The sequence below is a fragment of the Thunnus albacares genome, chromosome 23, assembly GCF_914725855.1.
Source record: "Thunnus albacares chromosome 23, fThuAlb1.1, whole genome shotgun sequence".
NCBI classification, from domain to species: Eukaryota; Metazoa; Chordata; class Actinopteri; order Scombriformes; family Scombridae; genus Thunnus; species Thunnus albacares.
In genome coordinates this window covers 22,580,142-22,606,930 of record NC_058128.1, presented here as the reverse complement: position 1 = coordinate 22,606,930, position 26,789 = coordinate 22,580,142, and the positions used below count along the sequence as shown (strand labels likewise).

Here is a 26,789-nt window from a genome sequence, read left to right as displayed (position 1 = left end):
ATTTTTGGTACTTTCATTTATTGTAAATTTCTTCAAGAATTTGCACCACTTAAGTACAATATCAACTAACATGTGTCTGTTATTAGTTGCTGTAATTTAAGGGCGTATTATTTTAGTTTAAACATGGTACACATTTGTAAATGTTGTTTGATTTGATAAAAATGACCAAATCTGACTGACACACAGAAAACACAGGGCCATAGTATATCGAATAATGAAGCTGCAATGTGTAGTGTTGTGTGTACTATATTTAAAGGTACCCTGAGGACTTTTTGACCACTAGTAGTGCTATGGAGCAATGATTTTATGAGGAAGTCCCGGTATTGTTTTATATCTTTTGCACCCCTGCAAGGACGATGTGTGATGCGTACACATTCCTGTCAAAGCTTTCATGCTATTCCACTGATCTGGACGCTACTTTCAAACTGTAGCTAGTGAAGCTACTCTTCATTGGAAGCAGTTTTGCTACAACACTACACTTTAGCTACATTACAAGCTACTCTGAAAAATATGTTAACATACTGGAGCTATATCACTGCAGGTCATATTCTCACAGGGAGATACAGGTGCAAAATATGCACAGTGTAGAGCAACACTGTTTCTTCTACAAAACTCAATAAAACATGGCAATGTAGCATTTGGTTAGTGGAAAAAATAGCTTGCTACTTGCAACTCTACTACTGGGAAGCTACTGGGAAATTTAGTTAAACCAATATGTGTTGTCTCAGGTGGAGTAACGTACAGAGAACTCAAATCACAGATGGTACTGAAGCAAAAGCAACAGCTAACAATGTTCTCCAATCAGATTAACTGCATGTGTGCGCTGTAAGCAATTTTTATAATTTGCACAGCATTTTACTTTAATTTGCACAGTAGGATCCTGTGAAAAGCCATGTTGTCTAAATCTCAAAGGATTATGGGAAAATATATGTAAAGTACAGTACAGTACTGTAATTCTCCTCTATTGTGAACTTTTAATTTCAGTGGATGCACTGAATGTGACATTAATTTTTCTTTTTGCCCAACAGCAAATATTTGTCTAATGCTCCTTAACAGCTTAATCTGACCGTGAAGAAATCTCAATATCTGTTGAAATGATTAATGGACTCCAAAGCTCCGTGACAGTGACTAAAAATCATGCAGAGATATTTCTGCTGCATGTTGCAGTCGCCGGTTGAATTAGCATACATATGGAAACAGTTTCCTGTTGATCATTATTTCTCAGAACTTGAAAAATATGTTTTAAATACTGTTGGGGAGAAAATGAGCTGTGAATGCATTGTGATTTATAGCCCAGGGATTCTGCAGAGCATCAGAACACTTTGTTTCGAGACGCTGCCTGAAACATCTTTTCCTCTACGACATAAAACAAATGCTTACTATTACAATTTAAACACTGCATCAGTCAATATTGCTATTTAGATTTTCCTCTAATTAATCGTGCAGCGCTGTTTATTTTATGTAAGACTACTCTGGTGCTGCTTCTCGAGAATTTGCACTCTCCTTTCTCTGGAAGTGGCTGGAAACAGGCGGAAGAAAAAATGACTATGAATGTCTAGGAGCATTTGTGAATTTATGTCCTGTAAATATGGTGAAACCAAAGCGCTGCTGCAGAAGTTCCCCTCACTTTAATTTGATGTCGCTAATGTCGGCAGAATACTATTTTTTTCTGTGAAACTGCTCTTCCATTTTGTCTCCTATAACCTGATCTGTCTGCACGTCCCGTCTTCTGTTTGTGCATCAGCTTCTCTCTTTGCTTCCTAGCTCTGAAGTTATCTAAACAAAGATCAATAGGATTCATCAAAGCACCTCTCTCTCTCTCTCTCTCTCTATCTCTCTCTCTCTCTCTCTCTCTCTCTTTCACACACACACACACACACACACTGAATACTAAAGGCAGTCTGTCTCTCGGACCCTCTCTGCTTACAGACTGGCATTCATGAGAGCAGGCAGAAATAAAGCTGCCAGTGTAGCACAACTGTACCCAACACACACACACACACACACACACACCTGATTCTCAACTGTGTAAAGCTCTGTGCTTCACCTGAGTCTCTGTAAAAGGCAACAAGGCGAGGCCCGTCTATAAAACCCTGACAATGCTGACAGTTTATGAGGTGGATTCATCCTTTCCACTGCGGCTGGCGGAACATTAACTTTCCATAATGTCATTTACGGGCAGTCGCACCAGCAGAGGGAGACTGGGCCCCGGCTGGGACGTGCCGGCCGCTGACCACCGACCACCGACCACCTGCACCCACCACGACACGGAAAAGACCCGAGGAAATGTTTCTTTACCTTTATTTATCCAGGGAAACGACTGAGAACACACGTTCTGTTTCTGTGATGCCCTGCTTCATATTCATGCAGCTCCACACATTCATACCTGGAAAAAGCTCAGAACAACCACAGAAGTCTACTGAGCAGGTTTACTGTTTGTGAAGGTTAATGAATTAAAGGAGTAGTCCACAGATTTAGAACACTGTTGGACTCACAATTGACAGTTTTCTTTAAAAAAAAGGGGTCAAAATTGGTGCAGCAGAACCAGATTTAGATATTTTCATCTTTAATCCACGCATTCTTCTTCCTTGTCAAAACCCACAATGCAACTAAACTGCCGACAGTCTGGTCACCAGACCAGGTGTGTTATGCCTAATGTAGCCTGGAGCTACAGGCAATTTATCAGATTTCACACAGCTTCCTCTGGAGACACAAAAGGCTTCATGCAACTGTTTTCACATATGCAGTAGTACTCCCCAACACCTGGAAACACACGCTGATGTGTAAAATCCTTTAATCAAAGGCACCGGTATTTTGTGGTATTTTGTAGGGAAATAATAAGAAATTTGATGGGAGATTTCAATTAAAAGTCCAGTCATTCTTGCACAAAACTTTGACTATGATGCAAAAACTATTTATGATAATCTAAAAAGTTGTTTGTGAACATCTCTGATGTCTCTGTAGTCACAAACCAGCCTTTAACTTTTCTGAAAAGCAGCAAAGAAGAAAGCTTTAAAGCTGTGAATCTACTGATTCATGATTTTTGCAGTGATGCCTGTTACATAAGGGCCCTGCAGGGAGGCAGTGAATGGACACAGTGTGTATACAGGGGGCCAAAAGCACTGGGCTTCCCTGCAGGGGTCAACACGGCCAAACAAACACACACACAGTATCCATAATGTGGCGCTTTTTAATCGCTGTAGGGTGTCTGTTCAATTCCTTACTGATTCTCAGCACCGATTAGTAATAATAATGATAACAATGTCATCGCTATTGCTATTTACTTTTCAGAAAAGATCTGATGTAAGTGAGTCAGCGTTGCTCATAATAGTGTGAAGAGAGTGAGAAGATATTATTTTACACTAGGCACCTCAGGGATGGTTGTCGGCAAAAGCTGCGATGAAACCCTGAGGCCTCACCTCTCCTAAAGGAGCTGTTAACAGACCATCGTAAGAATTTCACTAGCAGGGTTTTAATGGAATTTTTAGTACTTCATAATGGTCTAACTGAGGCTTTTCCACCCTGACAGGAATAAAACTCTGGGGGAAGCACTGAAGCCTTGGGAATTTTTTTGTTTGGGGAAAATGTTCAAAATGAATAGAACAACATAGCAGCTTCAGTCAAAAAGTGTGTCGTCCTAAACCCATTGATCCATCTGAGAGGTCAAAGGTCAGATATCAGTTCAGAGTAGCAACACAAAAGCTAACTTGCTCACAGACACTTGCATTCTTAAGACCATACTGGAATATTTGCCTCATTTACACTGATGACTGCAGTACATTATGTGAGTTGAAGGACACTATGAAGATCTTCTTATAGAGATCATCACAGTCTATTATTATCACTAGATGCAGCTGTGAGTAGGAACTGTTCTGATGAAACTGCCATGTTGGTGCATTTAGGGTGCTTCAACCATGCAATGCAATGGCATTAATACTGTATGTGTAATGGAGACTGTCCTCCTAAGTGAAGTGTCACAATAGGTCAGTTGCCCAAAAACAACTAGCAGCTGTAGTGACCGTGACCCAGAGCAGTGGTGCAGTTCAGATGATGTATATACATATGTATATATATATATGTAGACACCATCTTTCTCTAACTTTAACAACATGATCATTTTAACCCAAACCATGATCTTTCCCTAAACCTAACCAAGTGGTTTTTGTGCCTAAACCTAACCAGACCTTAACTGTGCTGTCACATCATAAAACATCTTTTTTAACAGTGATTTGCAATGGTTTTGGTCTTTTAGTTTGGACTTGTTGTAATGACCATGAATTAAGTCTTGTAGTTGGAAATGTAATAGTGACAATGATAGATTTGTGTTTGTTCATTTGAAGGTGCATGTTTTGGTATGTTTTAAGCAGATTTGACCATTAGCACACACAAAATATCATGACGGGCCCCTTCAGATTAGAGCCCTGGTGCTGCTGCTCTGCCTTCACTGGCTTCAACATCTCATGTTTGAGATTTGTCTGCTAAGCAGCAACCTTCACTGCAATGACTCTTTCTATGACACCAACAGGTATGCTGTCCTTGTATTTTGTCATCTGAATCTGATTTTCCTGAAAAGCAGCTGGTGAATGCATTTTTGTCTTCGGTTGCCAAATGCCAACCCTGGTATGCTAGCGTGTCCTTGAATGCACCGCTGAGAAGATTTCTAAAAACCATCCCTATCACACCTGCAGAACCATGTCATGCAACTTTGATAAAAAACTGCAATGATTTTTTTGAACTTGGACCCTCCAGCTGACTGCTGATCCTGATATGTGCACATAAACACACATACAACATGTAAACACAGAACAATGTGTGGACACTGAACTCTGTGATCACTTCAGGTTAAATCTGCAGAAGCTCAACTCTCTCTGTCCCACAGTAACATTAAACCTGTAACCTGAGCTCAGAGACGCCGGTTTCCCAAGAGAAAGTCAATCGGCCTGTGAATGCACCAAATCTGTGATAAACATTTACAGTGCTCTCTCTTTAATTCCTGCACATTACATTTGCAGTATCGTGTGAAAAACATGACAGAGAGACAAAATGACATTATGAAGACCGGATTATATGTGTTTACTATGTGTGAACTTGTGCTGCTGCACGTCTATAGACCACTAAGTATGTACTGTATATTTGTATGTGTGTGTTCTCATGTACGGCTGCTTGTGTAAAGACCAGTGTGCCTCTGAGTGTATCTGTGCGTGTGTGAAACTGTATATCAAAGAGAAAAGTAGGGGTATAATTATAGCACCACAGACAAGATTATGACAAACTGCTCTGACTTTCCCTCAGAGCCATCAAAGTTTCTCTCTTCTTTTCTCATAAGCACTTTACCCTTTTCCTCTCTGCATGGCGTGTTTTATCCCTCAGGGAACAAAAACCACAGAAGAGAGAGGAGGAGAAGGAGAAGAGAAAAAAGTGAAATAGAGGGTTACTCTTAACACTTACAGGCAACTGAACTCTCCCCGAAAAAATAATTTGAATTTTACAGGCTTCATTACCCTGAAAGGATGTCCTGTGATGTCAGGAAACTGCTAGAAGGTGAAGGTGATTGTTTTTCTGTTGCCTAACCCAAATACATGACTTCAGGCATTTTCAAATAAGTCTAGTTTAGTCTGGTTAAGAGGGGCTGTGGTTGCTTTTCTTCTTTGGATTTGTTTGGGCAGATCTGAACACAGCATTGGTACCAAAACAACCGCACCGAGACCCTTTAGAGGAAGTGTTCTTGATCCAGTCATTTTGAAGTGGTTTGTTTGTGATGGAAATGTGAAGTGAACGGTCTTGATCTGACCTGACTACCTGCTAAACAAGTTCCGTAGCCAGGTGTGCTTTGCATGCTGGGAAGCAGATGAGCGAAATCAACAGTTGCTAGCAGCTAGCCGGAGAATGAATTGAGAGCCGACCTGGACTAACGATGAAGTACATTGTCTTCTTGATATTAAGCCAGAGAACTTTCTTCAGGACCATCTTACTGTGTTTACATTCTTGTTCCCGCCCCAGAAACATCTGACCAATGAGAGGAGAGAACGTTCTCATCTGGCTTTTATTGATGCATTTTGATTCGTTGATTTTTTTCTGTGAAAAGAAACTCAACCACGCAGAAAAGGCAACTAGTTTGCCAACTCATCAACTGATTCAGACCAGAACAAAACAATAAATGTTTGAAAATGTCCTTACTCTCTCTAGGCATGACTTTTTCATTTAAAGTTCCCCTCCACTCAAAAATATGTTTTTCTTCTCGCTCCTTCAGTTGAATATTTGAGCTTCACTGTGCTGAATGATGGATGTGCAGAGTTTGTTTTCACATTCATCTGCTGAAAGTGGAAAGTTTCTCTGTGCTCATTGAAAATCAGATTTTAATATTCAACTGACACAAGCGTGATGTGGAAAGCCTCCAGTGCACAAACACTGAGAATGGACTTTACAGTGAAGTAGGAGACATCTTGTGTCCATCAATTAAACTGGACACAGTTAAAAGGAAACATATTTACATATTCATAGATTCTTTAACTTTTAATGAGGGAGAAGGAGCAAATGCCATTTTAAGGATTTTTAAGTGCTAATTATACTTTTTTGTGGTAAAAAAAAACATATCAGACACACATTATTGTTCCAAGTATTTTTATGTGTCTTAATACATGTCAGGAAGGGATCTTTAAATATGTTTTGGAACTCTCTTATGCCAAACTATATAATCTGATTAAATTTTTCAGTTCATAAATCTTTTCGTTTGTTAGGTGAGCAACGCATGGCTGAGCAGAAAAAGTATGATTCAAAATGTTTGATTGACAGCGATCTTTTTAAACTCCTCTGCAGTAATGACTGCTGAGAACAAAAGGTTAAAAAATACAATAGCTGAGATATAAAGTTAATTCAAACACAATCTTCCTCAGCAGATGACATCAGAGCTTTCAATGTCAACTTTTAGGTCAACATGGATGAAAAGTCCTTGAGGTGGACATCTATTATTTAATGGACTAACTCTAAAATAAAGTCGTTTTTTAACATCAGAAGAAATGTCTGTGCAATAGTAAGTGTAAAAAATTTGAATGTCTCATTTTGTCATTGTGACAATTTTATTTCATTATTGGATTTATCATTTTGACAGAATACACTTTGTTACTTTGTTCTAAAGCTTGTTGATTCAAGATCATTAATCTTCTTCTGAATGTTACAATTACAGTTGTTGTTATTACTTTACTGTGGTGCTTAATCAGATGCTCATTTACATTTTCTCTTCTTTTCTATTTCCAAAAACATTTTCTGAACTGTCCTTGTCATGACTGGACCTAGTTTATTTAACACTGAGGTGAACAATTCCCCATGCCATGGGGAAAGCAACAAGTTTTTGACAAGTGTGGGCATGATATCCAGGGGAAAAACAATTCAAACCAAAAATTCAAAGTTTATAAAAACGAGGTATTTTATAATGAGAATTGGTAACAGAACGATGAGCTTTCTGGAGAGAGATACATGAGGTTGACGAGGATGCAAAAAAGGTCCACTGTTGTATCTGAACCAGATTTGAACTGTGTGTATTGTGTCGTTCCACAATGTAATTATTCCATGATATTAAGAAAACATGATTGTAATGTCAAAATCATAAAACAATTTCCCTTTGATCATAATGAAACAAAAAAATCTTATTCTCTGCGGCCTTGTGCACTATACAGTCTCTTCTCTCTGCACAGTTTATCTTCTCAGCGAGCAAAACAAAGCGCTCGACTCCTCTAAATCCCTTTGTCTCTCTCCCTTTCACCTCCTTTCTTCAGCCCTGCTCATATGCAGCCTCCAGAGGTAGACAGAGACAAAAAGAGTAAAGCCTCCTCCTGTAAATCCCTTTGTCTTTAAACCGAGAATGACTTATCCAGCTTCCCACATACACGCACACACACACACACACACACTCATCTTAAACTCACAACCACAGCGTGTGGCTGTGCTCTGGTCTGATGGTTTTACAGCAGAGCAACACTCGAGACAGCTGCTTTGGCTTCTTTGTGGATGAAAGGTGCGATGTTGCTTTCAAGTCGGTGCCAGTCTCTGCCGCTCTGTTCCTGCATAATCAGGGAGGGCGTGAGGGGAAGCGGGAGTGGAACTGTTGCCATTATATTGTTAACATAATTTATATAATTTCTTTACTTTTTCCAAGACTGATATCATAATTGAGCATGTATTTAAGTTGCATTTGTTATTTATACATTATTTCAGTTAATGTCTCAGCTCAAAGTTTTGTGCAAGTCTCATCGGGCTACTCATGTGTGAGGAAGACTCTTAAGCAAGCGGGCAGCAAGCATGGACATCTTATATGCTCTGGTGAAAAGTTTTATGCTCGTCACAACGGACTTTAATTTGATGTGAATGGATATAAAGAAACCTCTGAAGACTCAAAGACTATTTGCTTTTTCATAGCATGCAGCCAACGGGTGTTTCGTTTGCCTGTATTTTACTTGAGTAAAACGTTATTCCACATGCTGAACATGCTATTGTTTTATGTTAAGCTAATATGGTCTAGTTGGTTTAGTTTTCACAGTGGATTTGGAGAGAAGCCTTCAAATAAACCAGTAGCAAGAAAGCCACTTGTGTCTGCCTGTGCTTCGAGGGAATTATAGTAAGAATACCGGAGTTAGCAGGATATTTGCAGCTGGTGAAACATCCTAGACAGGTATTATCTGGTGGCACAGACACATGGAGACACACTTTCCTCCGTTCACTGAACACATTCATTTATAAGGCTCTAAAATTATCCCTCTCTCCACAACATGATGCATAATTAGAGTGTATTTATTTTAAACCATTTCCAATGATAGCTGTTGGTTGTCCTACCAGGACTGATGATGTGTTTGTTCCTCTCAGACTGCGTGATCAAACCCTCAAGATCATGAGTTCTGGGTAATAATTGAAAGATCATAGATGCAGGCTGATTTGATTTGAGTTTCCTTCATACTCTTTAATATACAGGGTGAGAAGGAGCGTTGTCAAGCGTTGATTGGTCAAGCAGATGTGTTTGTCACATCTCAACTAAGACAAACAGAGTGTTGGAAAGTAACTAAGTACATTTACTGTACTTAAGTGCAATTTTGAGGTAGTTGTACTTTCCATTTGATGCTACTTTATACTTCCACTCCACTATATTTCAGAGGGAAATATTGTACTTTCTACTCCACTACTTTTATTTAACAGCTTTAGTTACTTTTCAGATGAAGATTTGACACAATGGATAATATAACAAGCTTTTAAAATACAACACATTGTTAAAGATGAAACCAGTGGTTTCCAACCTTTTTGGCTGTTGACACCTTACAAAAAGCAGTGCAACTCCTCAGATTTATCTGGTGACCCTTTGAAGAGGCCCGACCCCTAGGTTAGGAACCAATGGACTAAACTAGCTAACTGTATATAAAGTAGTGTAAACTAGCTCCACCTCCACCAGCTACAACAGTAACATGCTGCTCTGACACTGATGCTTCACTATTAATAATCTTATGATGTCATATATAATAATATATCAGTCAGAGGCACCAAACTTACTTTTCCTGCAATACTTTAACCACATCAAGCTCATAACACTTATGTACTTTTACTTAAGTTGGACTTTTCATGCACTACTTTTACTCGTAATAGAGTCTTGCTGATTTGGTACTTTTACTCAAGTAAGGGATCTGAATACTTCAACAACATAGCAGTAACCATCATTTCACTTCTGTGTGTACATCAGCATAGACTTTTTTACTAAGAAAGCCTTTTTAACGACATGTGTCCAAAGAGTATTTCCTTTTCAGTGAGCTTTATGAGATCCTTCCTGCATTGTAATATACTATGGGAAAGCTAAGCAAGCCAAACACCTTTGCCCTTCAAGTTCTCAAAGGTTCAGGTTATGGGAAGCACCAGTTTACAGGTCATTAAGTCCTGGTAATGGAAAAACACAGTTTGGAAGTGTCAGACTGATGGGTGACAAATCAAAGGAAAAACCTGAAGAAATGAGTGTAGAAACAGGACAGGTGTAGATGCTTCAGTTCAGGACACGAGGGCTCATTGAATGGTTTGATGAGCATGAAAATGGTGTGAGTCATACAGTATATTATTGCTTTCACAGTCATTGGATCTCAACTACTGTGAATTCAACACCTTTGGAAGATTTGAGAGGTATGCAATAGTGGATAATCAGACTGAAAAGAAAAAAACGGGGCCTGTGTTGGTTGGGGATGTTGTTTCAGTTACTGTCGAGACATTGACATATGATCCAGAAAGTCTGAGTGGTGTATCAATGAGTTTAAAAGCTTATCAGATGCCAAAACACTGCTCAGCATTTTATAATACTCTGAGGCAGGGCTTCACAGCTCTTGGTGGCATCAGGAAATATGTAAATACAATTTAAATTAAAACATTTAAGGATGAAAAATAGGAAAACATACAATCATTGGCCAGTACAGAGTGTAATGCTCGCCATAGCTGCACCCAGCTTCAACTTGACTAGACTTCTAATTAGCCAGCGTAATTGAATGAGTAATTTGCCCAAAAAGTCACTGTAATCTTTTGCAATTTAAACCTAATCCTAACTGTGACCTTAAAACCCAAACAGAATCACAGATCCTCAAAATGTCTTCATTCCGGGGGATTTTCCTCATCTCTCTACCCCTGTGAGGACATTTGATCCTTTATATATAACAAGAGAAACACAGACTCCATTCCATTAGTGCCCACATTAGCATTGAGTCATCCCTCCCTTATACAAACCCACAGTAGGACCTTGCACAAATCTGCACATTATTTTCACCAGCCCCAGTTCTGATCTCTGAAATAGCATTTAACTGTGAGCCAGGCTCTGGCTTGGTAATAATGGTGTCTACATGCCTCTGTGAGCCAGCCTGTGATTACTGGTAGGAAGAAAAAATCATTTCCATAAGAAGGAAAGATTAATATAAAATGAAGGAACAGAAGGGAAAGTGGTTTCCTTCCCTGTATTTAGATGATATCTGATCATGTGTGTGGCCACATCAAATCACCTCTCCTGTAGGTTTATTGCATTTGGCAAAACACTGATTCTGATTTGGGGACTGGGGGCTTCAGTTTCACTGTAATGTAGGGTAAAAATAGCAAAGACTATCTCTGTGCACTTTTCCAGGCCTCAAAGACACCTCGTCCCTCCCTACTGTACCTTCAGGCCTCAGCAAGTTGGAAGTCAAGCCTTAAACTGAAGACTTCATTCCAAAATGTTTTTTTCCTCTCTCAGTCTGAGTCTAAGGTTTGTGATCGTAAGAAAACCACAGAGCATGTATTAATTGCACGTAAAACATTCTGAACAGAGAAAAAAAAGGAGTACAGAGTGGAGAGAGGGTGGAATATTAATGGGGGGTAACAGAAAGAGGGTTATGGAGGGTTTATTTGGGTATTTACCATAAGACACAACTTTGAAAAAATGACTTTCAGAGTCATTTCAGCAGCAGCTGATTCCATGCCTTCAGGACAGCATTTGAATGCAGCACAGAAGAAAAATAAGTAAATGACGAAAAACCTACAGGCCTCTACAGGCATGAATGTTTGTCTCGTCCTGTACTTGTGAGGACTGTGCATTGACTACATTCTTTAACTTCCTGACACAAAGGTAATGCACTATGTTTTTAGCAGACTGGGAACAATGTTACAATGCTGTTCTATGTAGTGGTGAATAAAATAATCGACCCTGTCTAAAATTTGAGCCACAGCCTCTCAACATCTGGTCTTCAAAATAGTAGACTGCTAACACTCAACATTGTGTATGTTAAAAGAAGAGTCTAATTAACACAATTTATCTTATGTGTTTAACATGCACATGAAAAGAGTGGGAAAACAAGAATTGCGGCTTCACTGGGAGTTACACTGTGAAATATGTCTTGACAAATAACTGTTTTTTACGTCCTCCAAGTACTTCTATACAGTGTCTCTGGCTATAGCTGCGGTTTGGCTGGTGGCTCCACCCTCTCTTTGTTCTCTCACATCAAACCGGTCTGCTGCCTCATTTTCTACTGAATCAGAAGACAGGGAGATGCGAGTGCAGATTTTCAATTATTTCTAAGCTCTTTTGTTCTTCAAGAGATGAATAAAATAAAGCGATGTAGAGTTTCATTGTGCTACCCTGCTACTTCGTGGAAAATCTAGCTTGCTACTGGAAATGTTACATGATTTTAGAAGTATTTATGTCACCTGATCACTATTGTGAATTGTGATTGTGTTGGAGTTCAACTAGTAGCATCACTACGTGTAGCGTTGCCACTCTTTAACACTGGTTCTCTGTAAAGGGAAAATGGAACCACACTTGGCAACGTCACAACATCGACATGACACAACCTTAGAAAGCTTAGGTCTAGCATGTAGGCTACTGCCTCCTAAAACCACATTGTTGTTTTTGCATTACTGTTTGTGTACAGATTAAACAAAGGAGATACCACATACTACTACAAGTAGACTTGTTTGCGGATCTAGGCTAGCTGTTTCCTTCTGCTTCCAGTCTTCATGCTAAGCTAGGCTAGCTAACTTCTGGTTCCAGGGGATTGATCACTCTTCTTATCTCATTTTAGGAAAGAAACCAAAATAAGCACACTTTCCAAGATATTGAACTATTCCTTTAACTATTTCTTCAAAGCACCAATGCTATTGCAGGCCCACACTAATTATATCTACTGTATGGATGGTATCTGTTGTATGTTCTCATCATTTTACAACTATGTTGACGGGCCATTTTCCCTGATATTCTGTTCATTCTTTTAACTTGTACCATTAGATTTCCCTTAGTCCTAAAAAAATGTCAAAAGTGGCAAAATGGCAAAAATGTCCTCACTCTACAGGCCTACAATTCAGCCTGCTTCTCACAAGGACAGAGGTACAGGAACACACACACACACACACACACACACACACACACACACACACACACACACACAGGAACAACTCACTCTTGACCACTGACCCCAAACACCCTGCTAAAGTTTGCTCTGGCTGCAGCAACACCCCCCTGTGCACACAGAAATATATCAATGGGACTTCACATGAGTGAGAACGTGTGGAAAAATCCTCCACGGAAAATGAACCTACAGGGAGTCCACGTTCACCTGGTCTAATCTTAGCTGTCCAGAAAACCATTTAAAGCCCCCCGTATACTTTTAAAAGGTGCATGATGATAAATGGCCGACAGAGGAAGAGAAACCAATAAAGAGAATGCGAGAAAGAGGGAAAGCGCAAGCTTGAGACAGGGTGCTGAGAGACAGCGAAGGACAAAAGAGGTAGAACAGAGGGAATAAAGGACAGCTGGAAGTGGGAGGAAAGAGACAGGCTAGGGTTAGTTGCAGAAGAAAGAGGCAGGCAGACAGTAAGTGATAGATAGTGAGGGGGACAGTGATGAGAGAACAGAAGAGGAGCTGAAACTATCTAATCCATCACTGTGATAGCATCACCTCCAGCAGTGTCCCCCCGTATCACTCTTCTTTTCAGCTCCTGCACCACACCACTGATAGACTGTGCTCAAACACAACAACCATACCTGCAGAAGGGAGTTTCAGCTGCTCAAAAAATATATACGCTGGCCTCCCTCCCAAATGCTCTAGATCCATTTAGGGAAAAGGGGTTTTGCATGATTTAGCCCATAAACTACAAATTGTGTATACTTTACATCATTGCCAGCCATTTTTAGAGAGTTAAGTTGTTGAATTGATTTCCGACCTTCAAGGCATCCATTGGTTTCAGTTCACTTGCTAGAGATTGGTAATCAATCACAGTGAACATTAAGTCTGCTTTGCTTTTTGTTAGAATTACATTATCATTGCAAGCGGGGACTGTTTTGAAAACGCTCCTCATTGAGGCATTGAAGGACACTCTAGAGGTTTATCCCGAAGAGCATCATTTTTAATGGAAAACTGTTACAACTTGGGTTTTATATTCACAGCTCTGACCATGCATGGGTTCTATAAATTTTGATGACATTGAACTCACCAAAGTAAGTGCAGCAACATCACGAAAACAGGTCCAATGGGACCACAAACACAAGCAATCAGACAGTCATACCGCCTATAGACAAACTCCCACGTTAGCTACAATTGTTTGGGGAGAAAGCATTTCAATCCAAACTGTTCATTTTAACTTCCACACTAGCTTAAAACCAGACATCCTGGTTCAACCTACCCTACTTATTATAACTGTGCACACACAGTATTCCTGTGCAATTATTAATAGACAGGATCACTGACAGTGCACTCACTTTGCACTTGGACTTTTTGGGCTGACAGCATGCAAATTATCACTTTTTTAGCATTACCCTTTTTAAAACCTGTTTGCTCTTTGTCTTCCAAATTTGATTTCCTTATAGTGTAGCTTATGAATGCAATACTACTTAGCTGCCAAATATAAACTGCCAGTGGTTTGTTTTACCCTTAAATCTAATGGCTGCCTGGAAGGTGGGAAATCATTCTGAAAACGTATGGTATGCTTTGGAAAGTGGTCACCAGCACTAAAATAAAATATACAAGAATTAAATTGAAAGGGTTAAATTGTGCAAAACTGCCAGTATCATCTCTGAAGATGATTAAGAAATTAATCATCTAATTAAGAATTTAATCATCCATCAACACTACACTTTTTTCACACTTTGTGATTTGTAAAGTTGTTAATATGGTTGTCTATTTACATCATAATCTTGTTTTGTGCTGCTTTAATAGTAACCATTAACAAAAAGAGTCCTGCTAGCTCTGTCTCCTTACTGTAAACTGCCCAATAAAGCAGAAAGCCTATTAAATCTGCAGCCCATAATATGCTTTAATTTCATGCTGACAATCATGTAGTTAAAGCAGGTGTCATGTTGCCAGATGGTTGCTATTCATGAAGCTCTTTAAATTTAAACAGTGAAATTCGAATGTTAAATGAAGTGAGGCTTCACTGGCTGGAACAGACACTGACAGCACAATAATAGTTCTGCTATTCATTGAGACAAGTGAAGAATGCTACCTGCTGATGCTAAACACTTTATTTTAGTCCACTGTTCTTTCCTTTCTGTCCTTGAGAGAGGTAAGACTTCAGCAAAACCTCTATTCTTTTTTGTCCCCCGTTGTCTGTTCTTATTCCTGAAAGACTGAAGATGGCTTTATCGCCTCAGGCCTGTAACGTTCCCTGACTACCGGACGGAAGAACATTATGCTAATGCTGTCCCCTGGAGTTTTCATGGGACAGTCAGTGTGGAAGGGGGGGATCAGTCAGATTGCTGTCACTTCTATGTTCACATTCAGGCACTGATGCAGGTGTCACATAGTACATGTAGAGGCTAAGCAACAATCCACATTTAGGAATAGAGAGGCTAAAAACTGGCTTGCACACATCCAGGGTCATCACCTCAGAGGACCTTGTTGGGTCCCTAACCTCTTACTGCTGGGTGAGGAGGAGAGCACAAATAGGAATAGATGAGGGTAAAAAGACAGACAAGAGAGATACAAAAAGGGAGAGCAGTTATGTAAGCATGTTACCCTCCTACCTGTGTGGGGTTGTAGAGCTCCTGCAGGGCGTTGCGGGACCCTTTCCTACAGCAGCCATCCACCACAAAGGGGTTCCTCCGCAAGACTGCAAAACATAGAGGAGACACCAATAAGAACTGAGGACTTGCAAGCCAACAGAGTAACATGGAAGACAAACTAGTAGACCTTTCTCAGTCAGTGACATTGACTCTCATGCTCAAGAATATTGAATCCTGCTTTCTACATCCAATAAACACCTCTTAGTACAAACTGTTTAAGAGTTGTTTTTTTGCACATTCATATTGTAGTGACACATGGACAAAGATACTAAAGGTATCCACCATAGCAGACATTGATTTCATTTGGCTTTTGCCTATGTCCCCTTTCTTCTTGGTAGATTTCAGTATCTTTATCCTATAGAAGAGATTTCATAAAGCTGCGTAAAACTCAATTTGATAAGGGTTTGTTCCTTGAGATTTTTTTTCCCGTCTTTTTGAAATGGTGGAGAGAAGGAAACTTATGATCAGAGGAGTCATTCCTTCACTGGGCTGAATTCCCGTGATTGATACCAGAGTGAAATCTAACTACACTTTGTTTTGCTCTGGACCCCCTGGACCCATCCTCAAGGACGCCACTTCGGGAGCCATCGCTTTAAGCGACCAAATGTTGCATGTAGGAGGCAGAAAGCTACAGGGATAAATAATGAGAGCAGTGACTATATGCCAAGGGCGAAGCCACAGTTTAGCGTTTGTTTGGCTAGATCTCAGCTCTTTACACAACTCGATACAGAGCAGTAGCTGCTGGCAGCGGCTCAGTGGGAGCAGGCAGCGCAACACTCCGCCCCCGCCAACACACTCTCTCCAATTACTCTGGATGGAAAAGTGCTGAAAGACGGTACAGGATCGACAGGAAAGAAAATGAACCACTAACTGGAAGGCCAAGGATTTAATGGCAATTTATTCCACACGTCATCTGCCTCATGTTCATGGATGAACATGTGCTGCATCCATCAGGAAACCTGATGATGAGAATAACAAATGATGCACATTTACACCTCTAGGTACGTTTCCATACAGTATCTCCATCAGTAAACGTCAATAATCAAGTTTCATTGCATATTGGTGATTCACGTCACAAAGAATTGTAGTTATATAACTATATGAGCAACAAATTTATACTTGTTGATACATGATGCACTTCCATTAGTAACTTGATCCTTGTGAGAAGTGTTGAATCAATTATTTGATAAATTGAGTAGTCACTGAACAGGTAATAATTGACAGTAATTTTGACAATCAATAAATCTTTAAAGTCATCAAGCAAAAAGCCAACTTTTGGTATTTCTCAAACATGAAGATTTGCTGCTTTGTCTCTGTTTTACATAATTGCAAACAGAATATCTTTGGGCTGTGGGCTGTTGGTCAGACCAACAAAACACAATCGGACCACAACTGGTCCAACCAATTCGGCCTCTTGGCCTCTGGGAATCTGTGATGAACAATTTTCATTATTTTTCAAGTACTGAACAAAATGACATTTTGGCCAGATGAAGACGCAAAATGAAATTGCTGGAGACCATCAAAGTCATTACAATTCATTTTATGGGGAACATGGGTGTGTGTACCAAATTTTATGGAAATATCCAATAGTTGTTGATACATTTCACTCAAAACCTCTGATGCATTTTTTTGCCAATCCATCCAGTAGATGTTGACATATTTCACTAGACAAACAGAAACTTGATGCTAAATGAAAAGTCAGGGAATCATCAAATTTATTAGGATTCATCTTCTTGGGACCATGGATATCTGTACCAAATTTCATGGAAATCCCTTTAACATTTGTTGAGATATTTCTGTCTGGACCCAAGTTGGGGACTGACTGATCAACACTGCCATCTGTGACAGAAATAATGTGATCAAATAATGTCATAGATTCAGGAGCTAATTATGCAAATATGTACATGTGGATATAATTCGGTATATCTGTATAATATGTTTGCTTCTAGTTAAAAATGTACATTTAGAGAGTAGGACTGGATTCCAAATTGCACATCTGCTGTGTAAAGCTGATAAATGTCAAAAACCACATTTGTTCAATCCACACACCTGCTTGTGCACTGAACCGTAAATTTACAAATCTGTTGACTACAAACATGTAAATCTGTCTCTGCTCTCTAGCCAGTACACACTCAGTATCAGCAATGATGATGATGTTATCTGTGACTGTCAGTATTTTCATCTATATCATCCTATTTTTTGCTGCTGCAGTGGCCGAATCTCCCTTCAAAAATCAATTAGGGTTGATCTTCATTTACTCTCATCTCACATGCCTGAAGAACATCAAATCAAAGAAGAGGATTCACAACTCGCAGCAGGCTGCTGATTTTTTAAGGTCCTGGTTAAAAATTGAAGAATGGAATGTGCTGAGGTTGGCATTGACCACAGATATACCCAGTATCTCTGTATGTGAACTGTAATCCCTCTGTTGGCCCAAACCAGATCCATTGACGGAGCCCTGGGGAGTGAGCTGAGCGCTTGTTAGTGTAACAAGCCCCAACAGACAGCCGTGACCTTCAAACACTGAGGGGAGGATAAAAAGGCGAGGGATGCCTTTACACCCTTGACACACAAACACACTCCTGTACACGCGTGATTAATCATGCACACACACACACATAGAGAGTGATTGATAACCTTGTTGCTTAAGCTGCTCTTCAATAATGCAGTCCAGCACTCTGTCCTACTGTGGACGATATAACCAGGCAATTACTTCTTTCTTGGAAGACGAGAGCTCTCTGAGCAATAATGCAATCATGGAATATTTGCTTTTTGGGCTCGCTCATGCTGTAAAGCCCATAACCAACGCACAACAACCAACATCCACTCCCAGCAGGCTGAATCAGCAGAGCAGTGGTGATTACTGATTGCTGTGGACACAGGCTCGAGGCGGAGCTCAGGGTAATGAGGATTCAGTCCTGGTGTGAGAGTGTGTGTGATTGCGCCGCGTGGCACTGATGGGTCACAGAGCTGTGGTGATATTTATCTGCTAGCACCAGTGAGCCGGCCGCTAATGACGACGGATGCCAAAATAAATCAGGTTGAAGGCTTGTCTGTGCTGAGTGTGAACACCAGCACATTCAATACTTCCAGTCATCTGTCCTTCCCTCGAGGGACGGTCGAGTTAGTCTCTGCATTGAAAAACAATGTTTTTCTGTGTGGTGAGAGAGACCATGGTGTTATTTGTAATTGAGGGCTTTCTAAACTATTGTCAAAACTTTTTCTTTCCAGTTGAGTTTTGCATCAGTAATCAGCCATTAATAAGGATAACATTTGGGTTGCTAGGTTGTGAAAAATCCCTCTGGCTAATGTCTATCTTTCTCTACTTGCTACTAGCTCTTTAATTCTCAAATACCCCAGTTGAACTCATGATTACTTCAGTTGGGCAGATACAGCACTTATTTATTAGTCTTGTACTTTATGTTAATTCACACTGCTTTAATCAGGCTTCCTGAACATCCACAATGTATGACTTCTATGCTGGATTGGTGATTGTTTAGATTGTTTGGTTAAATAGTCGTTGGGACCCCCCTATGAACTGAATGTCAACTGATCCAACAGAAATATGGCCCACTTCTAAAATTAGTCAGGGGTAACTCTATTCGGGCTTAATCTGTAGTGTGAAGGAGTGCTGCAAGCATACGACTCTGTCCGGTGCATTACCTCGCTGAAAATGGCTACAGAGCATCTGTACCAAAATCTAATAAGCGATGAAGTCTGCAGTTAATATACTATATATCCTGTATATTATTCTAGCTAATTTTAGAAATCTAATCTCTGTTTGCTATGTGATTCTTGTGAAGCGTGACATGCAGACCTGCCAACCCTGACTGGGTTTCTCCTGTATTTCAAGGCCATCTCCCGGCGCCCTCCCGTTTTGTTGTTTCTCACAGGAAATTAACATAATTTGCATAGCTGTTACACTTTATTATGAATAATCATCATACAGTACGCGGATCCGTAAGTTTTGTATGTCTGTCTGACGTTATCCAAGTTGCCAGATATTATAAGAAAAACAGTCTAAACACACAATCCACACACTACCTACAATTTCAACCCATCTGTCACCACATCCTAGCAAATCACAACCTGATTCAAGGGGCGTATGTGCAACCACCCCATGCGCAGGCAGGCAGGCCAGCTGACTTAACTGTTGTCAAAATGTCAGAGGAGAACAGCGTTCCACCTAAAAAATCCATTCACACTTATACACACATATTTACAAGCATACAACAACAACACACACTCGGAAGCGAATGCATACATGACACACTTATTAATGTTCATGGATAAATGTTAATATAAATTCATATTTGTTTTGTACCACAGTGTTAAAGTGCAGTGTTTGATACCAGAGACTGAAGAGCTTTTAGTGTGAAGGAGTGCTCCAAGCATATGACTCAGAATGCTAATTAAATTTTTTTTTTTTTTTTGACAAGGATTCTGTCTGAAACATTCAAGTACACAGCTCTGACACATATCAGCAGGGAGCATGAGAAACTCATTTTATGAATCTCAGCTTTTCAGCCACAGCAAGCCTTTTTGGCAGAGTTATTTCAATAACAATAAAAAATACAGCCCTTATCCCAAACATCTGTTTGCCTGTTTGTGGAGGAGTGCATGTTAAAGTTCAACTAATTTGAGAAAAATCAATTGGAAGCAACAATTTTACTCATTTTTCATGGTGTTTTCAATCAATTTCACAGTTAAACTAATTCCTATGTAGGTTTATGCTGATGTGACCACCCCTGGAGGCAGAGAAGACAGAAAAGCTCATCAGTCTAAATCCCTTTGTCCTCACATGGTGCATAACTTCCCACACACACACATACACACACACACACACATATACACACACTGACATACAAGTCATTTAAATCCATCCACACAAGCCTTATCACTGCTCTCTGGTCTGCTCTGATGCCCCCAGGTATGTACACAAACACACACACACACATCATACACATAGACACAGGCTGAACTGTTTAATCTGCCAGTAATCCTGCCTGTGGTCTGTCTGGTGTGCCTTCAACTAACTGTTCATCCCACGCACACATGCACACATGCACACATGCACACATGCACACATACTGAAACCAGTGGGACCTATGAGACAAAGCTGAGTGTGTAACCAGTGAACGCCCACCAAGTCAACGGGAACATAAGGTCATCACAAAGTCCCCCGCCAACACCTGGCTCATTGGTTGGTGGGAATTGAGCCGTAACCATGGAAACCACTACCCTTCACCATTCTCTCACCTGCACCTGCTGGCTGGATTCCTCAGGTCTGGAAACAGGTAAGGTCATGGGAAAGTAGAACCTTTTCATTTCCTCAGTGCTGACAGGTATTGACTTTACGCTACTGCAAAGTATACGCACACACACACACACAAACATACACACTGATGATGTACTAATAACCTCAAGTATAATAAATATGAGGCCAGTGCTCTGTTCTCATACACTGTCAAATTTAAAGTTACCCCTACACTCTGCTTTATTCTGATGAAAATGTACATTTTTGATGCTACTGCTAGCTGAGGAAGAGAAACATGAATAGAGAAATTGAGCAGCAATGCCCTTTCACTTCCAAAAAAAGCTTCTGGTGCCACAAAATCCCAAATCTCTGCAGAGGGAAGAAGCCAAGAGCTGAGGAGGGACAAACAAGCTGATTCTCAAGAGAGGAGTTGAAGCTTATCCCATTGACTTCTGTACAGTTTGATGGTACGACCAGAGCAAACGCAAAGCTGTCACTTCCCTCTCATTTTCAGCTTTTGACAAAGTCATATGATGTCCTTTAGTTGTCATGTTCAAGTTCACATTTAATCGCTGTTGTAGAGCTTTCGATCACATAACATAATCTTCATCAGATGAATTTGAACAATTCCATGATTACTGGTCTAACTAGTCTAATGTTAGTCACAGCATGTTTTGATTTTATTGTCAAGTTGTTTATAAAATCTTGAGGAATATCTGACAGTTAATTACATTTAATAATACAGGAACTCTGTCAGTGTTGGTTTATCACACTGTGATAGATACATTTAAATCTTTCATTGTTGTTGGTTTTGTTATCTTTTCATTACGTTACATAAGGGAACAGGTAACCTCGTGATGGACAAGACAACTAACATTTAAGGCAACTAAAAGTATATTTGTCCTTCTTTGACATTGTTGTTCAGTTTTTCTTCAATGATAAAAACACAGTAATTTTTGATTTTGTTATTATGTCACATTCTGCATCCATAAATGAATGTGAATATTTGCAGATATTTTGACATGGTCAGGTTTATCACATTCTTTCTTTTATCACAGACAATAAGCAATTATGACTAAGTGAGTGAAAAAAATGATGCAATAATTATAAGAGAGGCTTCATTAACACTCAACATTTCATTACAGCCTTCCTAAATTGGCAACATTTGCACAGAAGCACTCAGCTATTGAAACATAACTCCATTTACCATCTTCTCCCTCTGCCTCACTCTTCACTCTCCCTCCTCCTCCTCCTCCTCCTCCTCCTCCTTCTCTGGCTCTAATGCTCTGCCCATGCCAGCCCAAACACCAGCAGCCCACTGTGTACCTTGAAGGTAATAGATGCTCTGTACACTGCACAAACATCCATGCACACCACAGAGCACAGCACACACACCATTCAGCTTTCATACTCGGCTTCCATCAGCCTTAGCGGGACTACTGTCACGCTGACTCCACCTCTGCTTCTGCCTCTCCATCACCTCCCTGTCATCGTCCCCCTGCTGCCGAAAATGCTCTGAAACGCTTCCATTTCAAATTTATAAATCCTTTTAAAAGCAGGTGGAGAGAAGTTGAGAAATTCCAAGCTCAATACAACACGCAGGCCTCTCAGTCATCCACTGAGAACCAGAGGGAACACTTACAGCGTCTCCTAGTAAAACTTAATGCCCTCACGCTGCTTCCAGAGGCACAACTCCTCTAAATTAAGCAGTGTTGTGCCCGGGAAGGTCAGCAACGAATGGATTTCACAATTCACTTAAAACGTGGAACGAAATGTCTTTCTTGGCTGTGAAAGGAAAAAGGACAAAACAGTGACATCCCAACACCAGCATCATCCAAAGCTGCTGCTGCTGCCCGGCAACAAGATTCTAGGACGTCATAAATCAAGAGTGCCATGAGCTGGCAAACATCAGACAACTCAGAATAAATTGTGCGTCATGTGCATCATCCACCTTTGCTTTTTATTATCTGTCTTGTGACCATTCTGCCCGTTGACCTGGGACCATTTTTATTTCTGAGCAAGAGCCAAAACAGTTCTGCAGTAAAAGTGAAAAATAAAGCACATCTATCAATCAACTGGCAGCATATGCATGTAGGAGGACGTCACATGTTAATCACAAATACAATCACAGATACAATGATTTACCCTTCATCTACCTGCTGTTCATGCAAAAACCTATTCTAAGTTATGTCTATGTGTGAAACCTTTTATTTCTTCTGTAGCAATTAACATATAGAAGTACCAGCAAGTAGGCCTGGCATATAAACAGAGATTAAATGATAGGAAATTGGCTGAAACAGAAGCAAAAGGAAATCATATTATACGTTTCCTCCTTGCTCCTCCCTGGAGCAGGGAGGAAACGTATAATATGAGGAATCTAGTATTAAAAGTTTCATTGAAAGAGATTGCAAACAAAATCAATTCCAACTTGCAAAGAAGTGGTATATAAAGAAGAAGTTGTATAAAATCTTTAAGTTTGAAATAACTCACAAGAGAGCTGCTGCTGCAACTGGTTAGCTACAAGACTATAAAACCCCATTCTATGTGAATTGAATTGAGTGTGAATGTTCAGCTTGGTCAATACTACAAAACATCTCTCAGAAGGTGTGTGTTCATTGCTGTGTCTGTATTGCAGACATGAAGGACCCAAACAGGCTAGCTACTCTTAACTAATGTAAGAGACCTCCAGAGTGCTCCTAGATAGTATTTTTAAGTAAAACGAAACAAGATCAGTAGGTTTTATTCCTAAAGATACACTAATATGTGTGTAATTTATATTAACATAATCTCTAATTACTATGTGTACCACGAATGGTTGCTTGTTGAAGACAGAGTGGTAGTTCCCCTCAGCTCTACGGACTGTTAGTATTTGTCAGCTCATTATTTTGGTTTTCAGTCCGCAACTTTACTGTTTTTAGTTTACTGTATCAATATCAGCAGCTGGCAGCTGTTTTCAGTGAAAAAGCTCCAATAAACCCACTGTACGCTACCTGCCCAGCCCCAAACAGCAGACAGATAAAGTTGGCTACTAACTAGCGAACCAGAGCCAGACATTTCCCTCAAGAGTTGGTAGAGAGCAACAAGAGAGCTAAAAGGAATGTTAATATAAGCCTTATTTGTCCAGAGGACCCAAACACGACTCCAAATGAATGCTAATGCTGCTTTATGTCTGGTGGATGTGTAAATTGGCAACTGTTTGCTAACATGTAGCTAAGTGAACACAGTGGAGCGTTTAGCAGCTAAGCTAAAAGAGAGAGAATATAGGATTTAAATTTGTCCGATGGACACAAACACAACTCCAGATGAATGCTAATGTATCTGCTGGATATGTAGATAGGTAGCTGTTTGCTAACATGTTAGCCATATCAACTTTCATAAGGTGTACATGTTGTGTTTACTTTGCCCTTAAGTGGCCAAAAAAGTGAATGAATGCTTTAAGGTTTGGAGTAGGGGTAAAGGTGAAGAATTTTTAATTTCATCTTTAATTCAAAACTTCCACTTTTAGCAGTATGATAGAGGGCTCTGACCTTACTTGACACGTATTATGAGGCGATAGAAAAACAGCGATTGGACAAAATAAATCTTAAAGTGCAGTAAACACCAATTTGGTAAACCTCATGATGTGTGTTTTCAGCTGAGACTGTCGGTTGCTGATTCAACTCAGTAGTCAGGTCTAAAAGTAACTTAATGCAAAACTGGCACTGCAGTAAAGACACTTCACTATATTTTCTCAGTGTTTGATTACACACAAGGCGCCCTGTAAACAGCAGGTCCGATCCTGCACATGCTCAGTACAGGCCTGCAATCACGCACAACATCTGCCGCCATCTATCAGCAAAGGATTATGAGCCGCTGGAGGAGGATTAATTTGTCGCTAATCTTACCTACACAGTGGGAGAGGGCGGAGATCCACTTCACCCTGAGCTGCACACACATCAGCCAACACACACACACACACACAGGGTTGATTGCGTCTAAACACTGACATACTCTACTTCTTTATAGTTTGTGTGTGTGTGTTTGTGTGTGTGTGTGTGTGTGAGTGAGTGAGGGTTGTTATTATCCTACAGGAAGCTGAAGTGCTGCAGCCTAATTGGGATTTAAATGAACAATGCATGCAGAGCAGAGAAGTAGAGATACAGGTGATTAGCAATGTTGGCACAACTTCATTAAACAAAGCTCAATAAGAACTCAGGGAAGTGATTTTCTCAATGTGTGTGTGTGTGTGTGTAAAACCAATCAGCTCCCCAGTGATGATTGGCTGCGTGTGTCTCTTCCTGGTTAGAGTGCTCAGTCTAATCCCCTTACTGATGATTAGTAACATGGCGATAATACACAAGCAATTACGGCTTCGGCAGTCCTCACCTCAGGCTCAGAGACAGAGTCAGGAAGAGAGTGACGATCAGATATTGCTCTTAACTTCTTTTCCACTCAGCTTTATCATCATTCTGTATCATTATAATCCGACAAGCTTTTGACTGACAGCCGAGCAGCAGGAGGCGAGAAGTGCCAATCAATGCACCACAGTTTGACAACATGATAAGTTTTGCACTGAGTAGACAGGAATATTTGTAACAAAATGTTGCACTTTTTTTAAAAATTATATAACATATCATGAAGGTCATCATATCATCATCCTTCTAAAATGTTTGCTTTTATGTGCAAGCAAAATATCGGTTGACAAAACTGTCTTCAAAGTCCATTTAGTAACTGTTCTGGAGCTTTTGATCGTAATGCATGATCTTTATCAGCAGAAATCCAATTGTTATGGAATTATATATGTTCTTCTCATCCTTGTTAGTGTAAAAACTGAGATTTGAATGCTCATTCTTGATCTTTGAAATAGCGGTTGACAGAACGATCTCAGCTCATAGTCCATTTAGTAGCTGCTCTGAGGCTTGATGAAGACTGAGTGTGATCAAAAGCTCTAAATATATGTTGTGGTCAAAAATGAAGTTTAAACCTCAATTTGTAAGCCAACATGAACGAAAAGATCTAAAAATGCTCATAAATTTGAAAATCTATAAACCTATTACAGCAGATCAAACAGCATCTGCTGATAAAGAGCATGTAGATTTGCCCGAAAGCTCCAGAACAGCTACCAAATGAACCTCGAAGTTTGTCGACTGCTATTTCCACGATCAAGAATACCACTACAAAACACCATCTGACCTTAAAACTAGCAAACAGGACTACAGCTGTAACTTTAGGCGTTAAGTTCATCCAACTTTTTGCTTCTGCTAGTTAAAGTAGCTCAAAACTGTGTGCTGTACCCACTTGGAATTTCAAGTTTATTAATGAGCCTGGTTTCCTTCTTTTTTTATTTACCATATCAAGTTTGATGCCTCTTGAGTATCAGTTTCTAATCAGTACAACTTTTGCTGTATTGTTAGAGGTCAGAATCAGCCCAGGAGCAATGTTTCATATCATTATTCTTGTACCATACACAATATGGATGCAGAAAGTGTCTGAAGTGCATATAATACCTATCTTCAACATGGTTTGCATTGTTTGAATTTTGATCAAAGAGAGATGACCATGTGACTCCTCTAAGTCATGGCCAACATGATGTCACTTTTCTTATGATGGAAAGAGAAGGATTTCCGTATTTTAATCTTAATGCAATGCATGCTGGGAAGTATACACTAATAAGCTAACAATGTTTCTAAATAACTTAATTTGTTAAGTTAATGAGTTAAGTAAATCAAATCATTTCGCTTAGTGCTGAAAGTGATAACTAGACAAGCTAAAGTTAAAACTAACAAACATATCTGATCACACTTATTTAATAATCAAAGACAAAATGATTTTATATAAGTGATTATGCAAAAGATTCTGATGTAAAGTAAACATGGAGTGAACTCTTTAAATTGCTTTAATTGGTAATTAATCACAGATTAAGATTCTAAATTACCTTAACTCTCTCACTTTTGTTGAAGCAAGAGACTGAGCTTGATTTGTTGACACTATTTCAGTTTTTGCTTTAAATACTGATAGTTT

At 39.8% G+C, this 26,789-nt stretch overlaps 1 protein-coding gene across 2 annotated transcripts in view; it reads right to left on the bottom strand.

Annotated features, from left to right (window-relative positions):
- Positions 1-26,789, bottom strand: part of chst11 (carbohydrate (chondroitin 4) sulfotransferase 11) — an 87,818-nt gene that overhangs the window by 8,706 nt on the left and 52,323 nt on the right. For both annotated transcript variants that reach the window (XM_044343938.1, XM_044343939.1), the window contains exon 2: positions 15,494-15,579. In XM_044343938.1, the coding sequence (XP_044199873.1) occupies positions 15,494-15,579 (86 nt within the window). The remainder of the gene's footprint in view (positions 1-15,493; positions 15,580-26,789) is intronic.